The sequence below is a fragment of the Rhincodon typus genome, chromosome 9 (assembly GCF_021869965.1).
Source record: "Rhincodon typus isolate 14 chromosome 9, sRhiTyp1.1, whole genome shotgun sequence".
Lineage (NCBI taxonomy): Eukaryota > Metazoa > Chordata > Chondrichthyes > Orectolobiformes > Rhincodontidae > Rhincodon > Rhincodon typus.
The window spans coordinates 20,486,104-20,499,846 of NC_063340.1; the positions used below are offsets into that span (position 1 = coordinate 20,486,104).

The window sequence follows — 13,743 nt, forward strand, 5'->3', positions numbered from 1 at the left end:
GGATTCTTTTTTGGTTTTTATTGCGTGGACGGGGTGTGAGGGATGAGGTGCGGGAGATGTGGGAGACACGGTTGAGGGCGTTCTCGACCACCGAGGAGGGGAAGTTACGGTCCTTGAAAAACGAGGACAACTGAGATGTACGGGAGTGGAATGCCTCATCCTGGGAGCAGATGCGGCGGAGGCGAAGGAATTGGGAATAGGGGATAGCATTTTTGCAGGAAGGTGGGTGGGAGGAGGAGTATTCTAGGTAGCTGTGGGAGTCGGTGGGCTTGAAATGAATATCGGTTTCGAGGTGGTTGCCCGATATGGAGACAGAGAGGTCCAGGAAGGGGAGAGAGGTGTTAGAGATGGTCCAGATAAATTTAAGGTTGGGGTGGAAGGTGTTAGTGAAGTGTATGAACTGTTTGAGCTCCTCGTGGGAGCACGAGGTGGCGCCGATACAGTCATCAATGTAACGGAGGAAGAGGTGGGGTTTAGGGCCGGTGTAGGTACGGAAGAGGGATTGTTCCACGTAACCTACAAAGAGGCAGGCGTAGCTTGGGCCCATGCGGGTACCCATGGCTACCCCCTTTGTCTGTAGGAAGTGGGAGGAATTGAAAGAGAAGTTGTTGAGTGTGAGGACGAGTTCGGCTAAGCGGATGAGGGTGTCAGTGGAGGGGGACTGGTCGGGCCTGCGGGACAGGAAGAAGCGGAGGGCCTTAAGGCCATCTGCATGGGGAATGCAGGTGTAGAGGGACTGGACGTCCATGGTAAAGATGAGGTGTTGGGGACCGGGGAATTGGAAGTTCTGGAGGAGGTGGAGGGCGTGGGTGGTGTCACGGACATAGGTAGGGAGTTCCTGGACCAAGGGGGAGAAAATGGAGTCGAGATAGTTGGAGATCAGTTCGGTGGGGCAGGAGCAGGCGGAGACAATGGGTCGACCAGGGCATTCAGGTTTGTGGATTTTGGGAAGGAGATAGAAGCGGGCAGTGCGAGGTTGGGGAACGATGAGGTTGGAGGCCGTGGGTGGGAGGTCACCTGAGGTGATGACGTTGTGGATGGTTTGCGAGATGATGGTTTGGTGCTCAGGGGTGGGGTCATGATCAAGGGGGCGGTAGGAGGAGGTGTCGGAGAGTTGGCGTCCGGCCTCGGCGATGTAGAGGTCAGTGCGCCATACTACAACTGCACCTCCCTTGTCCGCGGGTTTTATGGTGAGGTTGGGATTGGAGCGGAGGGAGCGGAGGGCTGCACGTTCTGCGGGGGAGAGGTTGGAGTGGGTGAGAGGGGTGGAGAGGTTGAGGCGATTGATGTCTCGACGGCAGTTGGAGATGAAGAGGTCGAGGGAGGGTAGGAGGCCCTGGGGTGGTGTCCAGGAGGAGGGGGTGTGTTGGAAGCGGGAGAAGGGGTCAGTAGAGGGAGGGTTAGGTTCACAGTTAAAGAAGTAAGCGTGGAGGCGGAGGTGGCGGAAAAACTGCTCTATGTCCAAGCGTGAGCGGTATTCGTTGATCTGTGGGTGGAGGGGGACAAAGGTGAGCCCTTTACTGAGGACTGACCGTTCATCCTCAGTAAGGGGTAGGTCTGGGGGGATGGTGAAGACTCGGCAGGGCTGGGTGCTGCTGTCTCCTCTGGAGCTGCTGGCTGTGGAGGTGGTGGGCGGAGCTACGTCGGCGTCGGCTGTGGGCGGAGCTGTGTCGGCGTCGGCGTCGGCTGTGGGCGGAGCTGTGTCGGCGTCGGCTGTGGGCGGAGCTGTGTCAGCGTCGGCTGTGGGTGGAGCTGTGTCGGTTCGGCTGTGGGCGGAGCTGTGTCGGATTTCACAAGTTTCAAAATCTCCCCTCCCCCCACCGCATCCCAAAACCAGTCCAACTCGTCCCTGCCTCCCTCACCTGTTCTTCCTCCCACCTATCCCCCCCTCCTCCCACCTCAAGCCGCACCTCCATCTCCTACCGACCAACCACATCCCGCCCCCTTGACCTGTCCGTCCTCCCTGGACTGACCTATCCCCTTCCTAACTCCCTACCTACACTCACCTTTACTGGCCCCATCCCCGCCTCTTCGACCTGTTTGTTTCCTCTCCACCTATCCTCTCCTCTATCCCTCTTCTATCCGCCTCCCACTCTCTCCCTATTTATTTCAAAACCCCCTTCCCCTCCCCCTTTTCTGATGAAGGGTCTAGGCCCGAAACGTCAGCCTCTCTGCTCCTATGATGCTGCTTGGCCTGCTGTGTTCATCCAGCCCTGCACCTTGTGAGGGATGCTTAATTGGCCATGAACCTATTGAATGATGGAGCAGGGTCAAGGAGCTGTATGGCCTACTTCTGTTCCTATTTATTATAGTCTTATGGCCTTATTCATTACCATCTGAGAGAAGAAATTCCTTATCATATCTGTTTGAAATATATAACTCCTTAATCTGACATTATACTGTCTGGTCCTTGTCTCTCCCACAAAGAGAAATCACCCTCTGCATTGATCCTGTCAAGTTCCTTAAGAATCTTGAACAAAAACAGAAGTTGCGAGAAAAGCTCAGCAGGTCAGGCAGCATCTCTGAAGAGAAAATCAGAGTTAACGTTTTGGGTCTGGAAACCCTTCCTCAGAACTGAATCTTGTATGTTTCAATAGGTTTGCCTCTCATTCTTCTATATTCAAAGTAGTACAGGCCCAATCAACTCAACCTAAAGATGCCAGTCTAATGATCCTTCTCTGGAAGCCTCCAATGCCAGTATACCTATTCTTACATAAGGCACCCAAACAGTATTCTAACTGTGGTCTGGCTAGTGCTTTGTATGGTTTTCAGAAAATCTCCCTACTTTTTGACTCCATTTCCTTTGAAATAAAGGTCAACATTTCCATTTGCATTCCCCATTATCTGCAAAACTTGGGCGGTAACATCTGTGATTACTGGATGAGTCAAAGAGTCAAAGATATATACAGCATGGAAAAGGGCCCTTTCGTCCAACTTGTCCATGCTGACCAGATATCCCAAATAAATCTAGTCCCAAAATTCCAGCAACAGTACTGAAGACCTGTGCTCCAGAACTTGCTGCTTCATTAGCCAAGCTGTTCCAATATAGGTACAACAGTGGCACCTCCCTGACAATGTGGAAAATTGCCCAGATATTTCCTGTTCACAAAGAACAGACGAAATCCAACCCAGATAATTATCATCCGATCAATCTACACTCAATAATTAATAATGTGATAGCTGTCACATCAGTGCCATCAAGCAGGACTTGTTCATCAATAGCCTGTTCACAGACAACCATTTTGGGTTCTGCTAGGGTCACTCAGCTCCTGACCCCATTACAACCTTGGTTCAACCATGGACAAAAGAGCTGAAATTGAGAGGTGAGGTGAGAGTGAGAGCCCTTGACATCAAGGCTGCCCTTGACCGAATGTGGCATCAAGGAGCCCCAGCAAAACTGGAGTCAATGGGAATCAGGAGAAAACATTCTGCTGGTTGTGGCCATATCAGGCACAAAGTAGGATGGATGTGGCTGTTGGAGGTCAGTTATCTCAGCTGGATTCACCTCTGCAGGAGATCCCTTGGTAGGCATTTTCTAATTAAGCTGTTTAGAGATGTTATTACTCACTTCCAGAACAGGTGGGACTTGAACCCAGGCCTTCTGGTTCAGAAGTTGAGACTTAGCTGCTTCAGCAATGACCTTCTCTCCATCATAAGGTCAAGAATGGATGTTTACTGATGAGTACACAATGTTCAGCACCATTTTTGACTCCTCAGATAGTGAAGCAGTCCATGCCCAAATGCAACAAGTTTTGGGCAATATCCAGGCTTAAGTTTATAAGTGGCAAATAACATTCATGCCTCACAAATGTCAGGTAATGACTATCTCCAATAAAAGACAACCTAACCATTGCCCCTTGGCATTCAATGGCATCACCATTGCTGAATCATGCACTATTAACGTTTTGGAGTTACCTTTGATCAGAAACTGAACTACACTCGCCTTATAAATGCTGTGGGTACAAGAGCAGGGCAGAGGTTAGGATTCCTGTAGTGAGTAACTCACCTCCTGACTTCCCAAAGCTTGACCACCTACAAGGAACAGGTCCAGAACTAAGTTACTGCGAGTTACTCAGATTGAATACTCTCTACTTGCCTGGATCGATGCAGCTTCAACAACGCTCAAGAAATTTGACACCATACAGTATAAAAACAGCCCACTTGATTGACACCATGTCCACAAGTACCCACACCCTCCACCACTAATGCTCAGTAGCAGCAATGAGTACCATCTACAAGATGCGCTGCAGAAATTCACCTAGACAGCATCTTCCAAACCGCTGATGATTACCTTCAAGAAAGACAAGGGAAGCAGCAGATACATGGGAACACCATCATCTGTAAGTTTCCCTCCAAGCCACTCATTATCCTGACTTAGAAATATATTGTGTTCCTTTGGTGTCACAAAATTCTGGGACTCCATCCCTAACTGTATCGTGGGATTATCTACACCAAATAATCACCTTCCAAGGGCAATAGGGATGGGAAATAAATTCAAGTATATTCTTTAGTCATGCCTCAAGACCTGCTGCAAGACAAGGTAGGCTGTATTATAGAGATAACAAGGTGTAGAGCTGGATGAACACAGCAGGCCAAGCTATCCTGGTTTAACCATTTTCTGATGAGTAGGATCACATTTCAAACCTTCATAATATTCCTTTCCCCAAAATTCTAGATAATATTAGTCAGAATTTTGTTATTTCACCCCTAGCATTCCTCTTAGAGTCAGAGAGACATACAGCATGGAAGCAGACCCTTCGGTCCAACTTTGTCCATGCTGACCAGATTTCCTAAATAAATCTGGTCCCATTTGCCAGCATTTGGCCTATGTCCCTCTAAATCCTTCCTATTCATCTACCCATCCAGATGCTTTTTAAATGTTATAACTGTACCAGTTAGCCCCAGCCTATTCAGCCTCTCCCTATAGCTCAAACCCTCCAACCCTGGCAAATTCCTTGCAAATATTTTCTGAACCCTTTCAAGTTTCACAACTTCCTTCCTATAGCAGGGAGACCAGAATTGCATGCAGTGTTCCAATCGTGGCCTAACCAATGTCCTACACAGCCGCAACATGACCTCCCAACTCCTATACTCTGACCAATAAAGGCAAGCTGTAAAGTATGAGGTTCTAATGATTCTTAAGTTATAGCAATTTCTTTAGGGTACCACTTCTCTTGGGATAGCAACCTTCAGTAGCTGCCCCATATACATACATTTTCCAATCTCAAAACTCACCCCTTTGTGAGTCCTGACACAAGTTATTTAGTATTAACCATTCTTCCATCACTCACTGTGAATGTGCTTCTCTCTTGCTCTTTGTTTTGCGAACTTTTTACCTTCATTGTCACATTTAGCCTATCAAATCTCCCTCTGTAGCTTTGCTGGATTCAGGAATAAAAAGGTCAGATCCCAGCAAATTGGTACCTGTTCATGAGATTATCCCCAGTTCAAGCTACGCATGAGCACTCCTTGAAAGATCAATTGATGAAATTAAACCACACAGATCATGCGAATCCCAAATTGATCCATGGCCCACTCTGAGCTAGCTGATCTCAGCTGGAGCAGCAGTAAGAGAAACATCATATTTAACCTTGGTGCAGTTCCACTATCGAGACAGAACCTTAGTGAAGGTCGTTATGCTGATCACATCCTGATGGAAAGTGGACATGCGATGAGAACAATATCAGGCTTTATTGTTATAAAGAAACATTTAAGGAGTATGAAATGCTGGATTAACGATGTTCATTCTTGTTTACTCACATCACTTGGACAGTTTGGACTAGTGTGTGCTGAGGCTTGGAAAGTGGACCTGTCCCAGTCTTGTCTAAACTTGGGATTTATGCTTGGAACAATATTCCTCGGTTTTGGAGCAGACATGTGTGTATAGTTCATATCTACACAATCTTTTTTGTCAATTGCATACTTGCTTGTATTTTTTTAATATATTGAAACATGAAATCTTTCCACTGCTTCTCATAGATATGGCAGAAAAAAATGCTTCTTGTTTTCCATATTTACAACCTCAGTTGCTGGACTCGCTGTGGCATTTGCACCAAGTTACCTTTGGTTCAACATCTTCCGCACTCTGCAGGGATTGTTCAGCAAGGGTGGTTGGCTGAGTGCCTATGTCTTAAGTAAGCTTTCTGATTATTGTATTTGTATAGAGTATTTGCACCTATGATGATTAGTGACATTGATTTACGATCAGCAGACTGTTCTGTTTATTACTTATTGGACTGGAATTACATTTAGTGACCTTAAAGTGTTCCATTGCCTGTGAAGTTCTTTTGGATGTCCTCATGAATGATGTTGTACAGAAGAGCATTTTTCTTTCCTTTTTGTTCTTAGTTTATATTAGACCGGTCTCAGTTGTTAATAATAGACACTCCTGTTTTAAAAGTGATTTAACATAAGATTATAACAAAGAGGAGCAGGATTAAGCCATACAACCCCTGGCTTCATCATTCAACGATCGTGATTACTGGCATTTCCTCTTAACTTCACTTTTCTGCCTAATCCCTGTGTTTCTCAATTCTCCTCGAGTTCAAACATCTATTTATCACAATATCTGAGTACCAACAGCCCTCTGGGGTCTTGGATAAGGGCAATTAATTAGTTGGGTAGTCATTTAAACCAACCTATCCAGATATGTTGTGATATACCTCAGGGGCAGGTAGGACTTGAATGTTGCCCTTCTGGCCCAGAAGTAGGAACATTGCCACTGTACCACAAGAACCCTCTAACCAGTCATGTATCCCACTATCAAGTGGGATGTTGGACTGATAAATCTGATACATGTATTTGTACATTGTCAGGGCGGACTGGTTGATTTTGTTATGAGGCACAACCAATTATAAACCAACTAACAAATGTGGTCATCAAGAATAATGGGGGAGGTATGTTCAAAGTGGTATTACTAATTTGATACATTGATTAGACTGAGAGAGCAGGCAATAATGAATGAACAGAATAGTTTTCCAGGAAGTGTCAATCGATTTCTTCGGATCACAAATACAAATATACAATCCCACTCTGATGAGTAGGTTTAACCCAATGTTCTGGACTTAGGCTCATTGCAGACTGATTCTCCAGAGAGAGTTTACCTCTAAACATTCCCTCAGTTTTTTCAGTGCAGGCTGACTTGCCAAATTAGTAATTGAGTTTCCAATATTACCTTGAGGAAGAAGCCAGCTCCTCTCCTGCCCTTAGTGGCCACGCTCACCGCTTGAATAAATCTCTTCATGGAAATTCTGAAAGAAAACCATTCCAACATCATACAAATATGCCAGTGGCATCAGCTATGGTTCCGTCAGTAGCACACTTGCCTCACAGGCTGATGGTTGTGGGTTTATGTTACACACAAGACACTCGAGTAGAAGTATCTACACCAGTGTGCAGTGCAGTACTGAGGGAGTGTTGCATTATCTGAAGGGTCGGTTTTCAGACTAACTTAGGCCCCATGTGTGTTTCAAGTTGAACAGAAGAGGTGCCATGGCACTATGAAGGAAGATGATGAGGAAAGTTATGCTCAGTGTTCTGGCCAATAACTAATGCCCAACTCTCATCAGAAAATCACATTATCTGCTGATTATCACTTTGCTGTTATGGAAGCTTGATGTGAGCAAACTGGCTGCAGCATTTCCTATGTTAAAATAGTGACCACACTTCAAATATAATTCATCAGCTGTAAAGTTCTTAGGGACATACTGAGATGGTGAAATGCAGTCAAAATACAAGAGTGGAATCTTATTGGGCACTGAGTGACATGAACTGTGGTGAGACTTGTAGCAGAATTGGACTATAATTGTGTCAAAGCTTATCTCAAAATTGAGGTCACTTTGCTCCATCTTTTATGTTTTTCACGATTGATGTGGCAAGATTCTTGCCAGGCAACGTAAAATGGCAATTGAAAGTGATTTAACACTTGTTAATACAGCTTGTTAACACCATAACTCACATCATTAATATTCAGACTCCCATCTTACCAAACTCACCAAACATGCTTGGTGTTGGGAAACCCCGGTAAGGAAACCAGAGCGTGTACCTGGCAGATTCAGCTCACCACTTGCTCCAAATGACGTCCATGCTGGGCACTGGGCAACAGCACCTCAGGGCATGATCCACAGGCACCAGGCACAAGCTTGAACACCGAAGGGTCAGAGTGGGGCAAGCAGGGTGGAGATGGAGAAAGTCAGCCACTTCTACAGAGTCCTTGAGTGTAAACTGAAGCAGGGGCTTGTGTGTCACTCCTTCTCTGGCTCCTGGAGCGCAGCCTTGTCTCCTTGTGAGGAAGGGGTACCTGAAACAGGGTCAACACCGCCTCTCTGTCACCATATCATCGGTCCTAGGGACCAAGCTGAAGTAGTGGGGTGCAGGTGTACGTACATCAGCCACTGGAGATACTAGACTTGGATCTCCATGGCAGTTACTAACCTATCCTCGGAGGCAGCCAGATGGACACAGGATTTGCTACATTGCTGCAGTCTCTGAGCAATAAGGGTCATTACATCCCAAATCCCTGTCTGCTGCCATTCTTTATGCCTGTGCACATGGATGCCAGCTTTCCCACCCTGGGCCAGTCCACTGGCAGTCGTCTGAGTGCCAAGGATCTGGGGAGTTTCTTCCTCAGCCAGCTGTAGAGTGTGGACCATCCCTCTTTATCATAAGTAAGTTTTAGGAAGTTAAAATCAGACAGGGCCCATGTGGAATATAAGGAAAGCAGGAAAGAACTCAAGCAGAGAATTAGGAGAGCAAGAGGGGGCTGTGAAATGACTTTGACAAGTAGGGTTAAAGAGAATCCCAAGACATTCTATACATACATTCAAAGCAAGAGGATAACTAGTGAGAAGGTAGGATCACTCAAGGATAAAGGAGGGAACTTGTGCTTGGAGACAGAGGATGTGGGTGAGATCCTAAATGAGTTCTTTGCACCTGTATTCACCCAGGAGAAGGATATGGAGAATAGTGAGATTTGTGTGGAGTATGCTAATATGCTAGAGCATTTTCAGATTGAGAAAGAAGTGGCATTGGGTCTCTTGAAGAGCATTAAGGTGAAGAAGTCCCCAGGACCTGAGGGTATCTATCCCAGGTTAGTGAGAAGGGCAAGAGAGAAGATTGCTAGCGCCTTGACCAAGATCTTTGTATCTTCATTAGCCACTGGAGAGGTCCTGGAGGCCTGGAAAGTAGCTAAGTTCAAGAAAGAGTTCAAGACGGGAAATAGGGATAATTCAGGAAACTATAGATTAGTGAGTCTCACGTCAGTGGTGGGGAAGCTATTTGAGAAAATTCTTAGGGATAGGATTTATGCACATTTGGAAAAACATGACCTAATTAGGGACAGTCAGCATGACTTTGTGCAGGACAGGTCACGTCTTACTAACTTGATTGAATTTTTCGAGGAGGTGAACACAGGTGACCAATGACGGTAGAGTAGTGGACATTGTCTGTACGAGTTTTAGTAAGGCTTTTGACAATGTCCGTCATGGTAACTCATCCAGAAGATTAAGATGCATGGGATCCACGGTGACATGGCTGCGTGGATTCAGAATTGGCTTGCCAATAGAAGGCAGAGGGTATCGCTGGAACGGTGTTTTTCTGGGTGGAGGTCCATGACCAGTGGTGTTCAGCAGGGATCTGTTTTGGGACCACTATTGTTTGTGATATATATAAATGACTTGGATGAAAATGTAGATGGGTGGGTTAGTAAGTTTGCAGATGATGCAAAGATCGGTAGAGTTGTGATAATGTAGAAGGTTGTCAAAGGACACTGTGGGATATAGATCAGTTGCAGATATGGGTGGATAAATGGCAGATGGTGTTTAATTCGGCTAAGTGTGAGGTCCTGCATTTTGGGAGATCAAATGTTAAGAAAAAGTATACAATGAATGGCAGAATCCTGAACAGGATCTTGGGGTTCAAGTCCATAGCTCCCTGAAAGCGGCCACGCAAGTAGATAGGGTGGTAAAGAAGACGTATGGCATGCTTGTCTTTATTGTTCGGGGAATTGAGTACAAGAGTCAGCATGTCATGCTGCAACGTTATAAGACTTTGGTTAGACCACAATTACAGTATTGTGTTCGATTCTGGTCACCACATTACAGGAAGGATGTGAAAGTTTTGGAGAGAGTGCAGAAGAGGTTTATCAGGATGCTGCCTGGATTAGAAGGTATGAGCTACAAGGAGAGGCCAGAAAAGCTTGAGTTGTTTTCTCTGGAGTGGCAGAGGCTGAGGGGAGACTTAATAGAAGTCAATAAATTCTGAGATGCATGGATAAGGTTGATGGTCAGAATCTTTTTCCCAGAGTTGAAATGTCTAATATTAGAGGGCATGCATTTAAGCTGAGAGGGGGCAAGTTCAAAGGAGATGTGAAGGGCAATTTTTTTTACACAGGGAGTGGTAGGAGTCTGGAACGCACTGCCAAGGTGGTGGTGGAGATATGTACAATCGTTTAAGAGACTTCTGGATAAGCACATGAATATGCAAGGAATGGAAGGATATGAACCAAGGCCAGGCAGAAGGGATTAGTTTAATTTGACGTCATGTTCGGCACAAAACTGTGGGCCAAAGGGCCTGTTCCTGTGCTGTACAGTTCTATTTTCTATGTAACTGTTCCCACCGAGGTATCAGTATCTGGGCTGGTGGGTGTTGCTGATACATCCTCAGAGGACGAACGCACTGTCAACCTCAGATCGAGGATGGGGCTTCTGGTGGGGTCAGAGACTGGGTTGAGGCTTGTGGAATCTGCAAAGAAAGAGAGAAGGCATCGCAGCCAAAGTAAGAGTGACAGTGTGCTTAATGGGAGAGTGGCAGTGGCTTGCAGAGCGATCGTTACTCATTCCCAATCTTCTTCTGGGTGGGCAAGTCTTCTCTCCTCTTAGTGGGTAAGGAGTCCGATATTGGGCACAGCTCCACCCACATGAACTCACTCTGCTCTGCTATGGTCTGTCCTCTCAGGAGGAGGGATTAGGAGTGAGAAGGCAGTGGGTGCACGTGGGGGAAAGTACAGTGAGGTGGACTGAAGGACTGAGGAGGTTGCGCAGAGACATATAAGGTTAGTGGTATAGGAGGCTGGGGGAAGAGAGCGATGGAAGATGTTGCAAGCATTACTGAGATTGGCAGAGCAAGAGACTATGTGCGCAGTGGTAGAGATAGAGTGAGTGATGGCAGAGAGAGAAGGTCATTGACCTTTTGTCAGCACTGCCTGGCATTCCTTTGTCCCATTGAGATGGTAACCCCGGACCAGGCTGGCTGGGTCTTGTGGCACAGCCTCCTCTGCCGGTCATCTGGGAAGAGGACTCCTCTCCTCTACACCAACCAGTCCAGCAGGATGTCCAAGACAACAAGGTGCAGAGCTGGATGAACACAGCAGGCTAAGCAGCATCATAGGAGAAGAAAGGCTGACGTTTCGGGCCTAGACCCTTCATCAGAAATGTGGGAGGGGAAGGGGTCTGTGAAATAAATAGGGAGAGAGGGGGAGGCGGATAGAAGATGGATAGAGGAGAGGATAGGTGGAGAGGAAACAGACAGGTCAAAGAGGCGGGGATGGAGCCAGTAAAGGTGAGTGTAGGTGGGGAGTTAGGGAGGGGATAGGTCAGTCCAGGGAGGACGGACAAGTCCCTGTCGGTGAATTGCGATGTCGCTTTCTCTTTCTCGGACATCCTGCGGACATATCCTTGAACGAACAGGGCAGCTTCACAATGGAAATGCTCGTTCAGCTGCACAGCAACATTTGAAAAATGGCATGGGCACAAGTGGTGCAAACATTTAGGCAGATAACCGCTGAATGCTGAGTTGTTGTGGGAAGGGTACTTGGTAAGACAGGGTGGAAATCAGATGTGAGAGATAGAATATAGAACAGTGAACATAGAACAAAGAACATAGAGCATAGAACAGTACAGGCCCTTCGGCCCACGATGTTGTGCCGACCTATTATCTTACTAAGATCAATCTACCCTGCATGCCCTACATTATACTATCCTCCGTGTGTCTGTCCAAGAGTCGCTCAAAAGTCTCTAAAGTATCTGACTCCACTACCACTGCTGGCAGCGCATTCCACACGCCCACCACTCTCTGTGTGAAGAACCTACCTCTGACATCTTCCCTATACCTTCCTTCAATCACCTTAACATTATGCCCCCTCGTAATAGTCATTTCTGCCCTGGGAAAAAGTCTCTGGCTATCTACTCTATCTATGCCTCTCATCATCTTGTACAAAGATACTGGGATGATGTTGGCGATTAACAAGGTGAGTTTAGTAAGGTACAGTGAAAGAGCTCACCGGGTCTCACAGCGACAAACCCTGATAAAACCTAAAGCACCTCAGATTTCACCCAAAAAAAGCATAGGATTCAGCCCCAGGTTTTCCTTCCTGGGAGTTATATGGGAATTGTGAGACAGCTGGTGTTCCAACTATTTTGTCCTATGCTACACCACGCCAGTTTGTGAATCATTGGGAGTAATGTCCTCCTGAACTACAACTTTTTAGTAAGGTCTTAACTATAAATTAAACGCAAAGATCCTTTCAGGTTAAGCTTCATACAAAGTCAGACCAGACTTCTATCTTATAAATTGGGCTGTTTAGACCTGTTAATCTGTTTATATTTTAAATGAATGATTACTTCTATCCAACTAGTGGTCAAAACAATTTAACACGATTACATTAGATATTCTAATACTTACTGGGAAAAATCCATGCGAAAGCATAAGATTCGATTTAGAAATTCCAAATTAATGGTGCTCTTTAAGCAATGCTTTTGACTACTGGCCATTTTCCTTTTCTTGTGCCCTGGGCTACTATCAAGGAATTGTATCCTCAAATATAACTTCAAGTGCATAAAGTCACCAAGAAAAGGGGAGGGTAAAACATTTCCTGTAGTAGGAAAAAGACTTGTATTTATAAAATACTTGTCATCACCATTAGAACTCTTAAAGTGCTTTACAGACGATGAAATACTTTCCTAAAGTGTTGAAGCGAACGCAACCCAGCAGCCAAACAAAAGCAAAAAACTACCACCAACAGCAATCTGATAATGCTCACAAAATCTGTTGTTGTGATACTGATCAAAGGATAAATTTCAGCCAAGACCACTGGGATACCTCCACAATTCTTCTTCAAAACAGTATCATGGGAGTTTTTACATGCGCCTAAGAGATTTAACGTCTGACCTGAAAGATTGCGCCTCTGACAGTGCAGCACACCCTCAGTGTTAGCCTTAATCTTTCTGTGTTCAAGTTCTACAGTGAGAATTGAACATTCCAAAAGTCAGAGGCAAGAGTGCTACGAAAGAAGGAAGAAGGAGAATCTGGAAAAGGACTACAGTAGAATAATAGATGTACAGTATAGAGAAAAGTTATCTAGTGGTGATAACATTTAATAAGTAGATAAAGTCGCAGAGTAATTCTTACGTAAAGAAAATCTTTATCAGTGGTGGAGTAAACTAACATCAACATGGAGGACTGCAGTGGTTCAAGAAGGCAGATCACCACCGCCTTCCCAAGGGCTACTAGGGACAGGTAATAAATGCTGGTCATCCAGCGATACCACAAATGAATAAAAAAAACTGTGGATGCTGCCATTTGAATCATACAAGAAGGAAGCTTGATTCCTTCTTTGCTGATTCAACAGGAAGCTCTAGATTGAGAACCGAGATAACACAGTATGGAGCTGGAGGAACACAGCAGTCCAGGCAGCATCAGAGGAGCAGGAAAGCTGACATTTCGGGTTGGGACCCTTCTTCAGAAAAG

At 45.7% G+C, this 13,743-nt stretch overlaps 1 protein-coding gene and 1 long non-coding RNA gene across 2 annotated transcripts in view; one reads left to right on the forward strand and one right to left on the reverse strand.

Annotated features, from left to right (window-relative positions):
* The first annotated feature begins 4,253 nt into the window (after positions 1 to 4,253).
* The window catches only part of LOC109910575 (solute carrier family 22 member 3-like), a 22,686-nt gene continuing 13,196 nt past the window's right edge, over positions 4,254 to 13,743 (forward strand). The window contains exons 1-3 of the mRNA XM_048601066.1: positions 4,254 to 4,340; positions 5,774 to 5,877; positions 5,980 to 6,134. Coding sequence (XP_048457023.1) covers positions 4,284 to 4,340; positions 5,774 to 5,877; positions 5,980 to 6,134 — 316 coding nt within the window. The 5' untranslated portion in view covers positions 4,254 to 4,283. The remainder of the gene's footprint in view (positions 4,341 to 5,773; positions 5,878 to 5,979; positions 6,135 to 13,743) is intronic.
* On the reverse strand, positions 6,198 to 7,253 carry LOC125484016. Its single transcript, XR_007262882.1, has 2 exons — positions 7,175 to 7,253; positions 6,198 to 6,388 (listed from the first exon to the last, which is right to left on the reverse strand). It is a non-coding gene; the product is annotated as an uncharacterized LOC125484016 (long non-coding RNA).